This window comes from Geotrypetes seraphini, chromosome 2 (genome assembly GCF_902459505.1).
Source record: "Geotrypetes seraphini chromosome 2, aGeoSer1.1, whole genome shotgun sequence".
NCBI classification, from domain to species: Eukaryota; Metazoa; Chordata; class Amphibia; order Gymnophiona; family Dermophiidae; genus Geotrypetes; species Geotrypetes seraphini.
In genome coordinates, this window is record NC_047085.1 from 254,745,184 (window position 1) to 254,762,380 (window position 17,197).

Genomic DNA, 17,197 nt, shown 5'->3' on the forward strand with positions numbered 1-17,197 from the left:
AAGGAACTACGGACAACTACTCAGACACGTGAGGGGACAACCACAAAGCAAATAAGGGAGATAACACAGGAGCAGAAAAAGATACCGTGAAAGAAACAGTAGAGACTGCTAAGCTTAGAAAATCCAAGAAGGTAACACAAAGGGAACTCAAAATTATGTATACGAATGCTAGAAGTCTGAGAAACAAAATGGGAGAATTAGAGACAATAGCGAGACACGATGAACTGGAAATCATTGGCATAACAGAAACATGGTGGAATGATGAAAACAAATAGGACACAGTACTACAGGGATACAAACTATACAGAAGAGACAGAGTAGGGCAGAAAGGTGGAGGTATTGCCCTATATGTTCAGGAAGGAGTAGAATCTGTTAGAGAGGCTACAACGGAAAGGAAAGAGAGGCTGGAGTCCCTCTGGATCAAGATTCCTAGACACAATGGCGTAGACACAATAATTGGCCTTTACTATCGACCCCCAGGACAGACGGAGGAGACAGATGATAGAGGAAATTAAACAAGAATGTAAGACAGGTAATGTAATAGAGCATAGATATTGAAGATATTCAGTGGTCTCCCTTCAATGGATCCCTCAAGAAATGACCATCGGCCATTAGGGTCAAATTTGTGTGAGGAGAGTTGGAAGTTGAGTGATTTTCTTATCAACGTGATGACACCGTTTTTTTTCACAAGCGCTAGGGCAGTAATAATAATAATAGTTTATTTTTGTATACCGCCACACCATCAGTTCTTGGTGGTTTACACAATAAATTACAAAATATTTAAGATACAGAGCCAGATAACAGTGTCTTATAAAAGGAAATAACACAATTCAATAAAAGATACTAACTGACAAAGTACAACCCTAACTTATTCAAACAAAGTATGCACAATATAGATTATTTATACTAAAATAGATAAGCTTCTGTAAACCTTATTCCATAAAAATAATAAAAATCAATTTATCAAATTGATATTGATATCTATTAAGTACTGTACTGTTTAAATAGATAGGTCTTAAAATCTTTACAAAATTGCTGATAAGTGAGGGCTGGAGCAATAAGAGCATTCAAGTATGTATTCATTATTCCTGTTTGAAAAGCCAGAGTCCTATCTAAAAATTTCTTAAAACGGCACGCTTTCACTGAAGGAAAATAAAACCAGCCAGTTCTACGTATATTTTTTTTACATATAAAAAATCTAAAATGAGCAACAAGATAAGATGGGGCCAACCCAAATAAGACTTTGTTGCAAATACATCCAAATTTAAACAACACTCTAGCCTCAAACGGCAACCAGTTGAGCCTTTGATAATATGAGCTGATATGATCATGTTTTTTTATTTTAAAAATCAAACGAATTGCTGTTTTTTGAATTAATCTTAACCTATAAGTTGTTTTTTTATGAGCACCAAAATAAACAACATTACAGTAATCCAGCATTGAGAGAATTGATGATTGAACCAGTATTTTAAATGATATAAAAACAATGTTGAACCCATCCGCCAGCTAGCTTCTGTGCCTCCTCCACACTGAGATGAGATTCTTGTATTAGGCAGATGTCGGCTCTAAGATGTTTGAAGTAATGTAGTATTTTCTTCCTTTTGATGGGGTTATTAATGCCTTTAACATTAAGGGAGACAATGTTTATATTAACCATTTAAAAGAAATAGGCGAAGAGTTAGTCAGCAGAGCCATGGAGGTGATTTCTTTCTGTATCCACAGCAGTAGAGACAGCAGAGTCAGTCACAGTTTTGCAGGAAAATAAATGCAAAAGAGTAGGTAGAGCTCCATAATTTATGGGTACAAACTTGAAAAGAAAAAGGAAAAAAGTTCAAAAAAATGAGGTATTCATGCTGATATGAAAGAACACTGAGCAAAAAACAATGAACCAACCATGGGGTTTTGCATGCTGACAAGATGTGTTCAGCATAACCCTCTCCAGCCCATTGAAACGAGCAAGAGTCTTGAGCCCCTGCAAAAGAAATGGAATGCAAGAGCACAGGATCTGGTGTTTCAGGTCATTCCTCTAGGTATTTCTGCAAATCAACTGGTTCATTAAAGTTCTTCGTGGTGTTGCAATAAATAATCCACATTCTGGCTGGGTAGAACGAGCCATATTGTGTGCCAATGCTTTTTAATTGAAGGCGCATGGAGAGGGAAGCTTTTCTTTTTTGCGCAGAGGATTTCGAGAGGTCAGGAACAAACAGTACCCTCTTACCATCCAGAAGTAATGAGGATAGAGATTTGGCAGATTGCAGAATTTGTAATGTTTGCGGGTACCTCAGGACTTTTAGAATGATCAGTCTTGGTGGTCTTGACGGGGATGGAGAGCCCGAGGGTACTCTATGCGCATGCTCTAATTCTAAGGGGGGGGGGGTTTGAATTTTATTTTCAGAAACTCCGGAATAAAAGAATACAGATATGAGATAATATCTTTCCCCTCAGCCCCCTAACAGAGCCCGATTATGCGCACATTATTGCAGCGCATTCTGTTCGATAGATCTTCGACTTCGCGCTGTAAAACAGACATTTTGTTTAGGCCCCGCTGAACATCCAGAAACTGGGTGTCATGTGCTGACAGCCTTTCTTCGGTAAGATCAATGCGCGCACTATGCTGCTTCATCTGTAGCATAATATTACTTATTTCTGATTTGATATAGGCAGTAGCTGCCAGGTTTTCCTGAATGAGGCTTCTCAGTATTTGTAAATCTGCCGAAATGGAATCTCCAAGATCTTTAGAAGAGGCGGCCTTGTCTGGAGACGGGGGCTCGTGCTTGGATCTCTTCGATGCGTTGTGTGATGGCGTAGTGCCGATTTGAGGAGATTCTGCAGTTTTGGGCGACTTACAACGTCATTACTGGTAACAGAGAAGTATAGCACTGACCTGAAATATCTCGGTAAGGGGCTAAAAAAGGAATTAATAACTTGGGCTGGAGCGGAGAGAAAACACTAAACAGCCATCTTGTAAGCAGTGACGTGACGTCCCCGACTGAGCAGGCTTTTGAGGAATTGCTGAATGAGATTTCTGAGGGCACTGTTTTTGCTTTTTCTAGGAAGAGCAGCTGGTTTTGAAAAAAAAACACCTTTGATATAAAGAAGAATGATTAAAAGATTTAGAAGTTGACAGCTTCGGCTTGGATTTAACCAAAGCATCCCAATATTTCTCATGATCAGTAAGCTTTTCTGTGGCATTTTCAATAGAGTCTCCAAACAGCTCATCTCCCAAACGGAATGTTCGCTAATCTGTCCTGAAGACTTGTAGCCATGCAAGACGTCTCATTGCTACTGACATAACTGATGTTCTGGAAGATAATTCAAACGCATCATAAGCAGATCTTGCCATATATCTTCTAGCTAGGGCAAGGGGGCAAGAGATTAGATGAAATTCCTGCAAATGTTATTGAGGAATGTATCTATCAAAAGAAGGCAATTTCTTAACAAGGTGCTTTATACAGGAGTAAATATTTAAAATTATAATTTAGAACTATTCGCTAGCATGAAATTTTAGTACAGGCGACGCCCAAATTTGTCCATAGTGTGTCTTTCATGCCCTGGTGGCACTGAGGCATAGACTTTCGATGGAGTAGATATTTTCAAAGTTGACTCTATCACTAGGGGCTGGTGCTGAAGCTGTGGTTTGTCAAAAACGGAGAAGAAATTTTTTTATATATAAGAGTCCAAATTTCTGAGAGCCACTGTAATGTTTAAGGGCATTTCCCAGTTTTTGTGAAGCATCTCTGAGTACATAAAGCACAGTTACTTACCGTAACAGGTGTTATCCAGGGACAGCAGGCATATATTCTCACATGTGGGTGACGTCATCTACGGAGCCCCGATGCGGAAGCATTTTCAAGCAAACTTGATTGAAGATTTAAGTTTGCTCTGCTGCTCCACGCATGCGTGCCTTCCTGCTCCACTAGGGGGTGCATCCCCTCGTGGTCTCCAGTTCACTTAACTAGCAAAGAAGCCAACCTCGGGGAGGTGGGCGGGTTGTGAGAATATATGCCTGCTGTCCCTGGATAACACCTGTTACGGTAAGTAACTGTGCTTTATCCCAGGACAAGCAGGCATGATATTCTCACATGTGGGTGACCTCCAAGCTAACTGAAAAGGGATGGAGGGAAGTTGGCAATTTAAGCAAATAGATTTCGTAAAACCGATTGGCTGAACCGGCCATCGCTCCTGGACAGTGAGTCCAGACAGTAGTGGGAGGTGAAGGTATGAACCGAAGACCACGTGGCAGCCTTGCAGATTTCCTCAATAGGTATGGACCTGAGGAACGCTACGGAGGCTGCCATCGCTCGGACCTTGTGTCCTGTTACTCGACCATGCAGCGTGAGACCAGCCTGAGCGTAGCAGAAGGAGATGCAGTCGGCCAACCAGTTGGACAAGGTGCGCTTGGAGACTGGGTGACATAACCGGTTTGAGTCGAAGGACAAAAACAATTGTGGGACTTTCCGGTGTGACTGAGTACGTTGGAGGTAAAAGGCCAACGCTCTCTTACAGTCAAGAGTATGGAGCGCCACCTCTCCGGGGTGAGAGTGGGGCTTGGGAAAAAACACAGGCAAGACAATGGACTGATTGAGGTGAAAATCAGACACTACTTTAGGCAAGAACTTTGGATGGGTGCGGAGTACCACCTTGTCGTGATGGAATACCGTGAAGGGTGGGTCCGCTACCAGAGCTTGTAACTCACTAACCCGCCGGGTGGAAGTGAGCGCGAGCAGGAAAATCATCTTCCAAGTGAGGAATTTTGGGTGGCATTTGTCTAGGGGCTCAAATGGAGGTTTCATTAGTTGAGCCAGAACCACGTTAAGGTCCCAAACCACCGGGGGAGGTTTGAGAGGAGGGTGGACATTCAGAAGACCCTTCATGAAGCGAGAGACTAAGGGATGGAGCGAGAGGGCTTTCCCTTCCAGGGGCTGAAGAAAGGCCGCAATCGCACTGAGGTGTACTCGAATGAAGTTGGTCTTTAGGCCGGAATGAGATAATTGAAGTAAATAGTCAAGGACCAGAGGGACGGGGACCGACACCGGGTCCTGGCTGTGGGAGGAGCACCAGGTTGAGAATCTGGTCCACTTTTGGGAGTAGCAGGTTCTTGTCGAGGTCTTTCTAGAGGCCTCCAATATCTCCTTGACCGATTGAGACACAGGGAGAGCAGTCAGGGGGAGAGAAACCAAGCATTCAGATGAAGATATTGAAGATTGGGATGTAACAGCGAACCCTGACCCTGTGATAGTAGAGAGGAAAACAGAGGCAGAGGCAGTGGATCTCTGACACTGAGTTGAAGTAGAAGGGAAAACCAAGGCTGGCGTGGCCAGCGAGGAGCAATCAGGATCAGGGTGGTTTGTACTGTTTTCAGGTGGACAAGCGTCCGCAGTATCAGAGGAAACGGCGGGAACGCGTATAGGAACCTTCCCTCCCAGTCGAGGAGGAAGGCGTCGGCCTCGAGCCGGTCCGGGGAGTACATCCGGGAGCAGAAGAGAGGCAGCTTGTGGTTGTGGGGGGATGCGAATAGATCTATTTGAGGCGTCCCCCACTTTTCGAACACCTGTCGTAGGATCTGAGAGTGCAGTGACCACTCGTGTGGCTGGAGGAGGCGGCTGAGTCTGTCCGCCAGACAGTTTTGTTCTCCTTGTATGTACACCGCTCGAAGGAAGGTGTTGTTGGAGATTGCCCATTTCCAGAGGCGCAGGGCTTCCCGGCAAAGGGACCAAGACCCTGTTCCCCCTTGTTTGTTTACGTAGTACATTGCTACCTGGTTGTTGGTTCGGATGAGAACCACTCGGTCGTGGAGCAGATGTTGAAAAGCTACAGCTGCGAGATAGATGGCCCGAAGCTCTAGCACGTTGATGTGGCAGCGACGGTCTTCTGCTGACCACATCCCTTGAGTGCGTAGGCCGTCCAGATGGGCTCCCCAAGCGTACTCCGACGAGTCCGTGGTGAGTATCTTGCTGTGGGGTGGGGTGAGGAAGAGCAAACCTTTGGAAAGATTTGAAGAGTCGGCCCACCAGCGGAGTGATCGTTGCAAGGAAGGCGTCACTGTCACGGGGCGGTCGATCGGGTCCCGGTCTTGACGCCATTGAGAGGCCAGGGTCCATTGAGGAATTCTCGGATGAAGGCGGGCGAAGGGTGTGACGTGGACGGTGGAGGCCATGTGGCCCAGAAGAGTCATCATCTGCCGAGCTGATACCGAGGTCAGCAGGGAAAACCTTCGACTCAGGCTTACTAACGCCTCTAGACGCGGAGGGGGGAGGAAGGAACGGAGGCGAACCGTGTCCAGCGTGGCCCCGATGAATTGTAGGGACTGGGAGGGGCGTAGTTGGGATTTTGGGAAGTTTATCTCGAACCCCAGACTTTGTAGGTAGGTAATAGTCTGTTGGGTCGCTGAGATAACCGCTTCCCTGGACGGGGCTTTGATCAGCCAGTCGTCCAGGTAGGGGAATACCTGGAGGCCCTGGGAGCGTAAGGTTGCTGCGACCACCACGAGGCACTTGGTGAAGACCCGAGGTGACGATGCTAGGCCGAAGGGAAGGACACGGTATTGTAGGTGCCAGTCCCCTACCTGAAAACGCAAGAACTTGCGGTGAGCGGGGAGCACTGGGACATGTGTGTACGCCTCCTTCAGATTGAGGGAGCAGAGCCAGTCGCCCTCGTCGATCAGGGGGTAGAGGGTCGGTAGGGAAAGCATCCGAAATTTTTCTCGTATCAGAAATTTGTTGGGGCGTCTCAAGTCTAGTATAGGGGGTAAGTCTCCCGTTTTTTTCGGTACTAGGAAGTAACGGGAGTAGAAGCCCTTCCCCCGTTGGTCGGGGGGAACCTCCTCCACTGCTCTCAGGCGAAGCAGGTCTCGAGCTTCGGAGAGAAGTAGGGGTAGCTGCGTCCGGTTGGGAGGGCAATTCCTTGGGGGGTTTTCCGGAGGAATGGTCCAAAAGTTGAGAGAGTATCCTGATGAGATCACGCCAAGGACCCATGCGTCCGACGTGACTTGTTCCCAGCGAGGGTAAAAGGCTTTGAGGCGACCCCCGATGGGAAGGAGACCTGGGACTATGGCGGAGGGGGCCCGCCCCCTTCCGCGTATCCCGTCAAAAGGACGGGGATGGTTTGGTAGTCGCAGGCGGTTGGGACTTGGGCATGGCCCGGTGGTGGGCTTGCGGACGCCTGGGTGGAGGCCGCGAGAAGGCAGGAGTGGATTTTTGTGGGTAGCGGCGCGGAGGGGCCCTATACGGCCTGGACGCGGGCGGTTTGGGCTTTTGTCGGACGAGGGAGCAAATGAGCGTTCGTGTTCGGAGAGGCGTTTTGTAGCCGCCTCGATAGTGTCATCGAACAGTTCTTTTTCCCACGCAGGGGAGGTTAGCCAACCGGTCCTGTAAGTTGGGGTCCATGTCGACCAGGCGTAGCCAAGCTAGTCGGCGCATGGCGATAGCAAAGGCTGCCTCTCTGGAGGAGAGTTCGAAGCCATCGTAGGCTGCGTGGAATAGATGGAGGCGTAGGTTGGAGAGGGATTCCAAAAGCAGGCTAAAGGCTCCTTGGCGAGAGGCCGGTAGGTCAGTCTCAAAGGCTCTCAGTAGTCCAATGAGGTGTTTGAGGTAGGATGTAAAGGTGAAAGTGTAGCTTTGCACCCTAGAGGCCATCATCGCATTTTGATATAGTCTCCTGCCGAACTTGTCTGGGGTTCGGCCTTCTCGGCCTGGGGGGACCGCCGCTGAGACCCGGGAGGGGTGAGCCTTTTTTAAGGAGGATTCTACTAACAGCGACTGGTGGGAGAGCTGTGGTTGTTCAAATCCCGGAAAGGGTACTGTACGGTACTTGGCCTCCATTTTGGAGGGCACGGCTGTGACCATATAGGGGGTCTCCAGGTTCCTGAAGAGAGCCTGTTGGAGTATCGGGTTAGGCGGTAAGTGAAGGGACTCTCTGGGTAGTGATGGCATATCCAGTTCCGCTAGGTACTCTTTAGAGTATCTGGAGTCGGACTGGAGGTCTAAATTCAAAGCGTGGCCCATGTCCTGGACAAAGCGTGAGAAGGATGGTCGGGATGTTCCCGAGGCCCCGTGTGGGGTCGGTGAACGAGACCTCTGTCGGGTGGAGAAGGAAGGGGAGGCTTCCCTCGAGTAGCGAGGTTCCTGCTCCGATCCAAGCTCCGAGACCGGGGAAGTACTGTGAAAGTGTTCCGGGGTCGTGGATCTCCGACGTCTCGAGGAGCCCCTCGGAGACGATGCCGGGGTTCGGGGTACCGATCGATGTCGAATCGGTGACCTCGACCCTGACTCCCTTGGTGAAAGCCCGAAACCTCGGATCGGTTGCGGTGCTAGAAGGCAGTTGGGGCAGAGCCTGAAAAAACACGACTTCTAGGCTCAGCGGAAAATTTTGAACTGGAGACCACGAGGGGATGCACCCCCTAGTGGAGCAGGAAGGCACGCATGCGTGGAGCAGCAGAGCAAACTTAAATCTTCAATCAAGTTTGCTTGAAAATGCTTCCGCATCGGGGCTCCGTAGATGACGTCACCCACATGTGAGAATATCATGCCTGCTTGTCCTGGGATAACATAAGAATTACCACTGCTGGGTCAGACCAGTGGTCCATCGTGCCCAGCAGTCCGCTCCCACGGCGGCCCCCAGGTCAAAGACCAGAGTCCTAACTGAGATCAACCCTACCTGCGTATGTTCTGGTTCAGCAGAACTTGTCCAACCTTGTCTTGAATCTCTGGAGAGTGTTTTCCCCTATAACCACCTCCGGAAGAGTGTTCCAGTTTTCTACCACTCTCTGGGTGAAGAAGAACTTCCTTACGTTTGTACGGAATCTAGCCCCTTTTAGAGAGTGCCCTCTCGTTCTTCCTTCCTTGGAGAGGGTGAACAACTTGTCTTTATCTACTAAGTCTATTCCCTTCAGTATCTTGAATGTTTCTATCATGTCCCCTCTCAGTCTCCTCTTTTCGAGGGAAAAGTGGCCCAGTTTCTCTAATCTCTCGCTGTACGACAACTCCTCCAGCCCCTTAACCATTTTAGTCGCTCTTCTCTGGACCCTTTCGAGTAGTACTGTGTCCTTCTTCATGTACAGCGACCAGTGCTGGACACAGTATTCCAAGTGCCCAGTACAAAGGCATGATAACCTTCTCCGATCTGTTCGTGATCCCCTTCTTAATCATTCCTAGCATTCTGTTCGCCCTCTTCGCCACTGCGCGCATTGCCCGGATGGATTCATCGACTTGTTGACCAGTTCTCCCAAGTTTCTTTCTTGGGGGGTCTCTCCAACTACCGCCCCGGACATCCTGTATTCGTGTATAAGATTCTTGTAACCAACATGCATCACCTTACACTTATCCACGTTAACCTCATTTTCCATGTTGCAGCCCATTTCTCGTGCATGTTTATGTCATGTTGCAGGCCTTCGCAATCCTACTGTGTCTTCACTACTCTGTCGTATCGTCTGCAAATTTAATCACCTAGCTCGTCGTACTAATTTCCAGGTTGTTTATAAATATGTTGAAGAGCACGGGTTAAAGCACCAAACCCTGCGGCACTCCGCTCGTGACGTTTTTCCAGTCCGAGTATTGTCCATTTACCCCCACTCTCCGTTTCCTATCTGCCAACCAGTTTTTTATCCACATGAGTATGTCACCCTCGATTCCATGGCTTGCAATTTTTCATAGTAGTCGTTCATGCGGGACCTGAATATGTATACCCTAGAGGAAAGGAGAGACAGGGGAGATATGATTCAGACGTTCAAATACTTGAAGGGTATTAACATAGAACAAAATATTTTCCAGAGAAAGGAAAATGGTAAAACCAGAGGACATAATTTGAGGTTGAGGGGTGGTAGATTCAGGAGCAATGTAGGAAATTCTACTTTACGGAGAGGGTAGTGGATGCCTGGAATGCGCTCCCGAGAGAGGTGGTGGAGAGTAAAACTGTGACTGAGTTCAAAGAAGCGTGGGATGAACACAGAAGATTTAGAATCAGAAAATAATATTAAATATTGAACTACGCCAGTTACTGGGCAGACTTGCACGGTCTGTGTCTGTGTATGGCAGTTTGGTGGAGGATGGGCAGGGGAGGGCTTCAATGGCTGGGAGGGTGTAGATGGGCTGGAGTAAGTCTTAACAGAGATTTTGGCAGTTGGATCCCAAGCACAGTACTGGGTAAAGCTTTGGATTCTTGCCCAGAAATAGCTAAGAAGAAAAATAAAAAAAAAATTTAAATTGAATCAGGTTGGGCAGACTGGATGGACCATTCGGGTCTTTATCTGCCGTCATCTACTATGTTACTATATGTTACCTTGTCAAACACCTTCTGAAAATCCAGATATACAATGTCGACCAGCTCACCCTTGTCTATCTGCCTGTTTACTCCCTCGAAGAAATGCAACAGGTTTGTCAAGCAAGATCTCCCCTTGCTGAAGCCATGCTGGCTGGTCCTCATCAGATTGTGTCCGTCAAGGTGATCAATGATGCGGTCCTTTATCAGCGCCTCTACCATCTTTCCAGGTACCGAGGTCAGACTCACCGGTCTGTAGTTTCCCGGTTCTCCTCTCAAACCTTTCTTGAAGATCGGCGTAACATTCACCACCTTCCAGTGTTCTGGAATCCTTCTCGATTTGAACAACAGATTGGCTATCAATTGAAGCAGTTTAGCTATAATCCCTTTTAGTTCCTTGATTACCCTCGGATGGATGCCATCCGTTCCCGGGGATTTATCATTTTTAAGCCCATCAATCTGCCTGCATACCTCTTCTAGACTGACCATCAACCCAGTCAGTTTCCCGTCTTCGTTTCCCACATATAACCCTGTCAGCTTTCGGTATGCTGTGTATATCATCTTTGGTAAATACAGACACATAAAATGTGTTCAGTTTGTTGGTGATGGCTTTATCCTCCTTTAGCACTCCCATTATTCCATGGTCTTCCAATTGCCCCACCACTTCCTTCGCTGGTCATTTCCCCTTAATATATCGAAAGAACGCCTTGAAGTTTTTTGCCTCTTTGGCTATTTTTTCCTTATAGTCTGTTTTGGCCCCTCTTACCGCCTTATGGCACCTTCTTTGATGCTGTTTGTGCTTTTTCCAGTTTTCATCCGTTTTTGACTTTTTACATTCCTTAAACAAAGTCTTCTTGTCTCTGATCGCTTCAATCACCGCTACAGTGAGCCACACCGGTTCCCTGTTCTTTTCCACTTGGATCCCTTGTTGATAAGTGGTATATATAGTTTTTGTGCTTCGGTGACCGTGTCATTAAAAAGGGACCATGCTTGCTCTAGTGTTTTTACAGTGCTTATCCTCTTCTTAATCTTCTTCCCCACCATGAGTCTCATCCCTTCGTAATCCCGTTTTCAGAAGTTCAGTGCCGTGGCCGTCGTTCTGGATCAATGTTTCGCCCCTGTGTCCAGGTCGAAGTGGATCATATTGTGATCACTGGTTCCCAGTGTCCCCTCTACTTCTACATCTTGCTCCGATCCTCGTAGTCCATTTAGAATTAAGTCCAGAATTGCATTTCCTCTCATATTTTCCTTGACAAGTTGTTCCAGGAAGCAATCGCCCACAGCATCCAAGAACTTGGCCTCCCTACCACAGCCGGAGGTGCCTAGGTTCAAATTCTATCCCTGGATAATTGAAGTCACCCATTTCCTGCCCTCTCATGTCCCTTTCGATCTGTCAGGATTTCTGTCTTGCCTATGATCCGGTGAGTCTTCCCCGCTATCTTCCTGCACGGTATCCTCTGGGTATGCCGGTTCCCGAACCATCGACTCTGTCGGCTGTCCCCTTCTTCCTAGTTTTAAAACTTCTCAATTTCTCTCTTAATGTTGATTGCAAGTAGCCTCGTTCCGTCTCTGCTGAGATGGAGTCCATCCATCCTGAATAGCTTGCAAGGGTAGTCTGAGAAGTTCTTTAGGAGGCTCATCATAATCTAAGGCCTCCAAGTATTCAGCACTATAGGAAGAATCAGCTTCTAGATTGACTGGTAGCTTTTTGCCCAACTGGCAAATAAATTTGGTAAAAGAAAGCACTGGTACCTCTGGCCTTTCTGCCAGTACCATCGGTGCTGCATCTTGCCTTGGAGAGGGTGACCTTGAAGAAAATGCACACCTCGATGTAGGAGATGCAAGGTGCAAGAGAGGTTGTTGCTTGGTCGGCATCATGGGACTCGATGCATGGGTGACCTGCGAGAACTGTTGGGAAGCTGGCGGCTTCTTAGCTGGCTTACCAGACAGAGCGATGTCTCCCAACGCCAATGTCGATGTGGATGCCTTTGACGTCGAAGGTTGTGACGTATTCTCTGTGTCCATGCCGGTGCCAAACAATTTTTCTTGTTGAAGTTTCCAGCTCTTGATGGAACGTTTCTGCAGGGTAGAACACAGAACACAAGACTCTACGTGGTGCTCTGGACCAAGGCACTGCAAGCACCTACTGTGGGGGTCAGTGATGGAAATTTGCCTATGGTACCTGCAGCATTTCTTAAAACCTATTAACGGCCGGGACATCGATGGAAAGACCACCTCATCCAAATCAAACTCATTGGCTGAGAAAAAGAAAAGGCTTCGTCGGACAAAGCCCGTGAGGCGAAAAGAGAGGAGAAAAAAAAAAAGCAGGGAAATTTTAAGTTAAGTTAACCTTAAATTAAAGGAAAAGAACAACATGTGAGCAGTAAGGAAAAATACACAAAATTTGAACAGCATTCAAAAACACTTCTTAGCGCCTCAGAAAATTAAGAGGTACTGCGAGCCTACGCCAGGGTGGGTAGGCACTCGCGCATGCATTGTGCGGGCAGTTTGCGAACTTAAGTTCTTAAAGTGGTGATGCACTTTTAAAGCTGTCCATACCGGGGCTTTATGGATGACATCACCCACACGTGAGAATATGCTACCAACTTGTCCTGGGAAAAATTAAGGGTATTTTCCTTCACATAGGCAGGAGCATGATCTCTAGCCAGTCATTCAGCCTAGTCAAGTATGGCAATTCTTATGTTCTTAACTATAAAAACATACTTCTAAAATATGCCTCATAAATGACTTCTCAACACTACAGAATACTGAAGATTGTGTGAACAAAAAAATGTCCTGTAAGGACAACCGGAAAAATTTGGGTAGAAAATAATCAGAAGCCCATTGTTGTCACAATAGCGTTCATTTATAGCATACTTGTTATGACACTAGAACCCCATTTTAAAAGAAACTCACCAACAGTCCCATGTTTGAAAACTGCTTGGACATAGGATTCATCCAAGAATCACTGTTTCCCCCTTTCAAGGAGCCCTAAAATAGAAAAATATCAAAGATACTTGGCTAAAAATCAGAGTTGCAATGATTATATACAAAACATAATTCCAAAACTGGTTTAATCAAGTTACTAGTAATTACCATAAACTGATTCATAAACAGAGGCGTGTGTATCTTTCATTTTGTTTTTGGACCTCTATTTTAAAGCATCAGAGCAGGGAAAACAATGGATCAAGATGAACTAAATGGTTCTCCAACACAGAACCTATAAAACACAGATAACATATCTAACAAGTTCAGGTGGACAGTTTTTACCTGGTCTATGTTGATATAGATATTGTCAGTTATACCTAGCAGAGTGTGCTATGAAGAGGGACAAAACTAGTTTGCCTAGAACAAGGGTTGGCAACCAGTGGCTCACGAGCCACATTCAGCTCTTCAGCAATGTGGCTGCTGCTCACCAGGCCTCGACCCTTTATTCTCCCTGCAAACCCCACGATTCTCGTCCCCTCCAACTCCACCCAGGCCTACTGAAGTACCAGGTGGCCCTCTAGCTCCTGCCGTCTCACAGTTTCTTTCTAAAATGGCTGCCAAAACTTCTCACGGTACTACAGGAAATACCGGGAGCAGCTGTGAAAGGTGACAATAGCCATTTTAGAAAGCAGCCGTGTAGAAGCAGGAGAGAGAGGGCCACGCTCCTGCCACAAAGTCCCCTGCTGGATCACCAGGTACCTCGGTAAGCCCGGGGGAGATCATGGCATTGGTAAGGAAAGCTGCTCTCTAAAGTTCCATGCTCCAGGGCCCCAACCCCTCCCTCTAGCTGGGACAGGAGAAGATTTGAAGGGACCTGACCTCAAACTGGGACTCAGCTTTTGCAGACTTTAAAGAGACAGCTTTGTATCTGGGACTTTTAATTTGGTTCTGCCTTTCTCTCAGGGGTTCTAAACCTTTCCTTCCTGGGCTGCTGGTAGGACTAGGTTTATATTCCTGAGGTTCAAGCTCAGGGTTTGCAGGGTCTCTGTCATAATCGTTAGCATGGAGAAAGAAGAAAGGAGACCCTGGCAAGCAAGTTATCAGAAGACAACCAGAGCCTGGGACTAACATGATTTGAAGCATGACCAGACAACAAAAGGTAGAAAAAATTATTTTATTTTCTGTTTTGTGATTACAATATGTCAGATTTGAAATGTGTATCCTGCCAGAGCTGGTGTTAGACCCCGAACGTGAGCTAGGATTTCACAAAGAGAGGAAAAATTTTTTTTTAAAAATTTTGTTTACACCAAAGCGTATGAGGGTATGAGAGGGCAAAGGGGACGAATAGGCTATAAAATAAACCCACCAAGATGTTTGAAAAAAACACCCAATTGGGCAGGAAAATCAAATTGAATCATAAAAACGATATTTCTTTTTCCTGAATTGGGCAGCCACTACTGTGTACACCAGAATTGTTCCGTCCAGTTTTTCAAATTCCATATGTATACGTGCATTGGCTCGTATTTCAATAAGACCGTCTATTCATTCAGGTGGCTAAATACATCTGCTAAGTAAGTAGGCTAGTTGACGTATTGCCTCTCTTTTTTTCAAAAACTTTAACTAAATCAAAATTTTGGTTAGTAAGAAACTGTATAGTTTCCTCACGCAATTCAAAAACCCTGCTTAGCATGTGGCCCTTGGAGAGCCACCGTACTTCGGTGAGATAAAGAAGCACAGTATGAACAGCACCGATTTCTTCGCACAAAACATGAAAGATACGCACCTGTCTGGATATACTTTACCACATTTACTGCAGTATTTAAATGTTATTTTAAATTGTCTGGCAAAGTTTTCGATCCAAGTGTATCGCCGAGAGGGAGAATTAGAAGGCCTTGAGCATGCGCAGATGCAAGCTCAAGGCCCGGCAGAGGCAGGAAGATCTTCAAGCGGCACCGGCACGTCCTGTGGGCTGCGTGCCAGTGCCAGACGGATGGGGATAAGTTCAGGTTGTTCGGGCAGGGGGTGCCAGTGCGCACGGAGGGGGGGGGGTGCCGGTTTGAGCAGGGGGGGAAACATATCAAAGCGAGTTTCCATTATTTCCTATGGGGAAACTCGCTTTGATATATGAGTAGTTTGGTTTACAAGCATGCTTCTGGAACGAATTATGCTCATAAACCAAGGTTCCACTGTACTACTTTATTCTAAAGCAAAATAAATAAATAAATAGAAAATTTTTTTCCAGCCTTTGTTGTCTGGTTTCTGCTAACCTCATCTTCTCATTCAATTCCTTCTATTCACTGTCTGCCGTCTCTGCGTCTTCCATTTGCTCTGTTACTGTGCCTCTCCCTTCACCCCACCACCCCCAAATTGGTCTGGCACCAATCCTTCCCTCCGCTCCTCCATAGTCTGGCATCTGTCTTCTTCCCTTCCAGCGTCTTCTCCCCAGTCTCTATTCCCCATTTCCATTCAGCGTCTTCTCCCCACTCTCTCTTTCCCATTTCCCAGCTTCTCCCCACTCTCTCTTCCCCATTTCCCAGCGTTTTCTCCCCACTCTCTCTTCCCCATTTCCCAGTGTCTTCTCCCCTCTCTTTCTTCCCCAGTTCCCTTCAGGCTGCTTCAGCGTCTTCTCATCTCCAGCACCCTTCGCGCGGTCTAGCAGTTCCCTCCCTCCCTTACCTTCTCTTTGTGGTGAAACTGGCAATTTCTATAAGGCTATGCACTGTATTACAGCGGGAGCCTTGAAGTCACGTCGCATTGGCAGCTGGAAAAGTCTCCTCTGATGCAACCGGAAACAGGAAGTTGCATCAGAGGAGACTTTTCCAGCAGCCACATGCGACGTCACTTCAAGTTATTTAAGCAAGCTAAGAAGACAACCAGGGGAGATGGGTGGGTTATAAGAATATCAACCTACTGTCCCTGGATAACACCTGTTACATATGTAACTGTGCTTTATTCCAGGACAAGCAGGCAGCATATTCTCACATATGGGACTCCTTAGCTTACTAGAATGGGATGGAGGGAGAGTTGGCCATTAGGAAAATAAATTTTGCAATACTGCTTGGCAGAAGTGACCAACTGAAGCTGCCATATCACAATTCCTCAAGCAGAAGCGCTTTTGGTCCTTCGGAGCTTTCTGGATGAACGTCCCCGCACTCACCTGGTCCCCACCAAATTTCTGATACAACTAAGTGCCACTGACATGGAGAAAAATTATTTTGTTTTTGAGCAATGTTTCTATCAGCAATGCTTAGGGCGGCGTTGGGAGCTTCTTTTGCCCCCACCGTGGCAAATTTATATATGGCAGCATTCGAGGTTAAGTTCATCTATTCCTCTGTATATGCTCATAAGATGTGGTGGTGGGCCATGTGTATAGATGACATTTTTTGTGTGTGGACTGGGTCGTTGAATGAGCTGGAAGACTTCAAGAGTAATATTAATAATTGTCATCCTGCTTTGAGGTTTGATGTCAACTACAGTTCTACCCATATCCATTTTTTGGATATGCTGATTTGACTGGAGGAGGGCCAAACGGTGACAACAGTGTACTCAAAAGAAACGGATAGGAACTCCCTGCTGAGTTTCCACAGTATGCACCCTTTCTCTATGAAGACTAGTATTCCATACGCTCAATTTCTGCGATATAACAGGATGTGCAGTACCAATCAGGAATATCTTTCTAGAGCTGAGGGGCTTCGTAAAAAATTTGAGGACCATGGATATCCAAAATCAGCGATCAATAAAGCGGCCCTTTTTCAACCCCAGGGTCAATTATTGCAATACTGTGGTGCCCAGCAGCAGGAAGATGCCATGCCGTTTGATTCTAAATACACTACTCAATCGAGGCCAGTTCAAAAGACTGTTCGCTCTCATTGAAATATCTTGCGGGTTCATCCCTGTTTTGCTGATACCAGATTTTTATTTCCTTTTGGAAGAAATACTAATCTATGTGACCTGAGAAGCCCTAATGAATTGCGGCCACTTGGGGAGGCAGAGTTGGTGGCCCTTGTAGGGCATG

General features: G+C 46.5%; 1 protein-coding gene across 2 annotated transcripts in view; it reads right to left on the reverse strand.

Annotated features, from left to right (window-relative positions):
• TNRC6B (trinucleotide repeat containing adaptor 6B) overlaps positions 1 to 17,197 on the reverse strand; it is a 712,161-nt gene that overhangs the window by 341,023 nt on the left and 353,941 nt on the right. For both annotated transcript variants that reach the window (XM_033929420.1, XM_033929419.1), the window contains one exon: positions 13,171 to 13,245. In XM_033929420.1, coding sequence (XP_033785311.1) covers positions 13,171 to 13,245 — 75 coding nt within the window. The remainder of the gene's footprint in view (positions 1 to 13,170; positions 13,246 to 17,197) is intronic.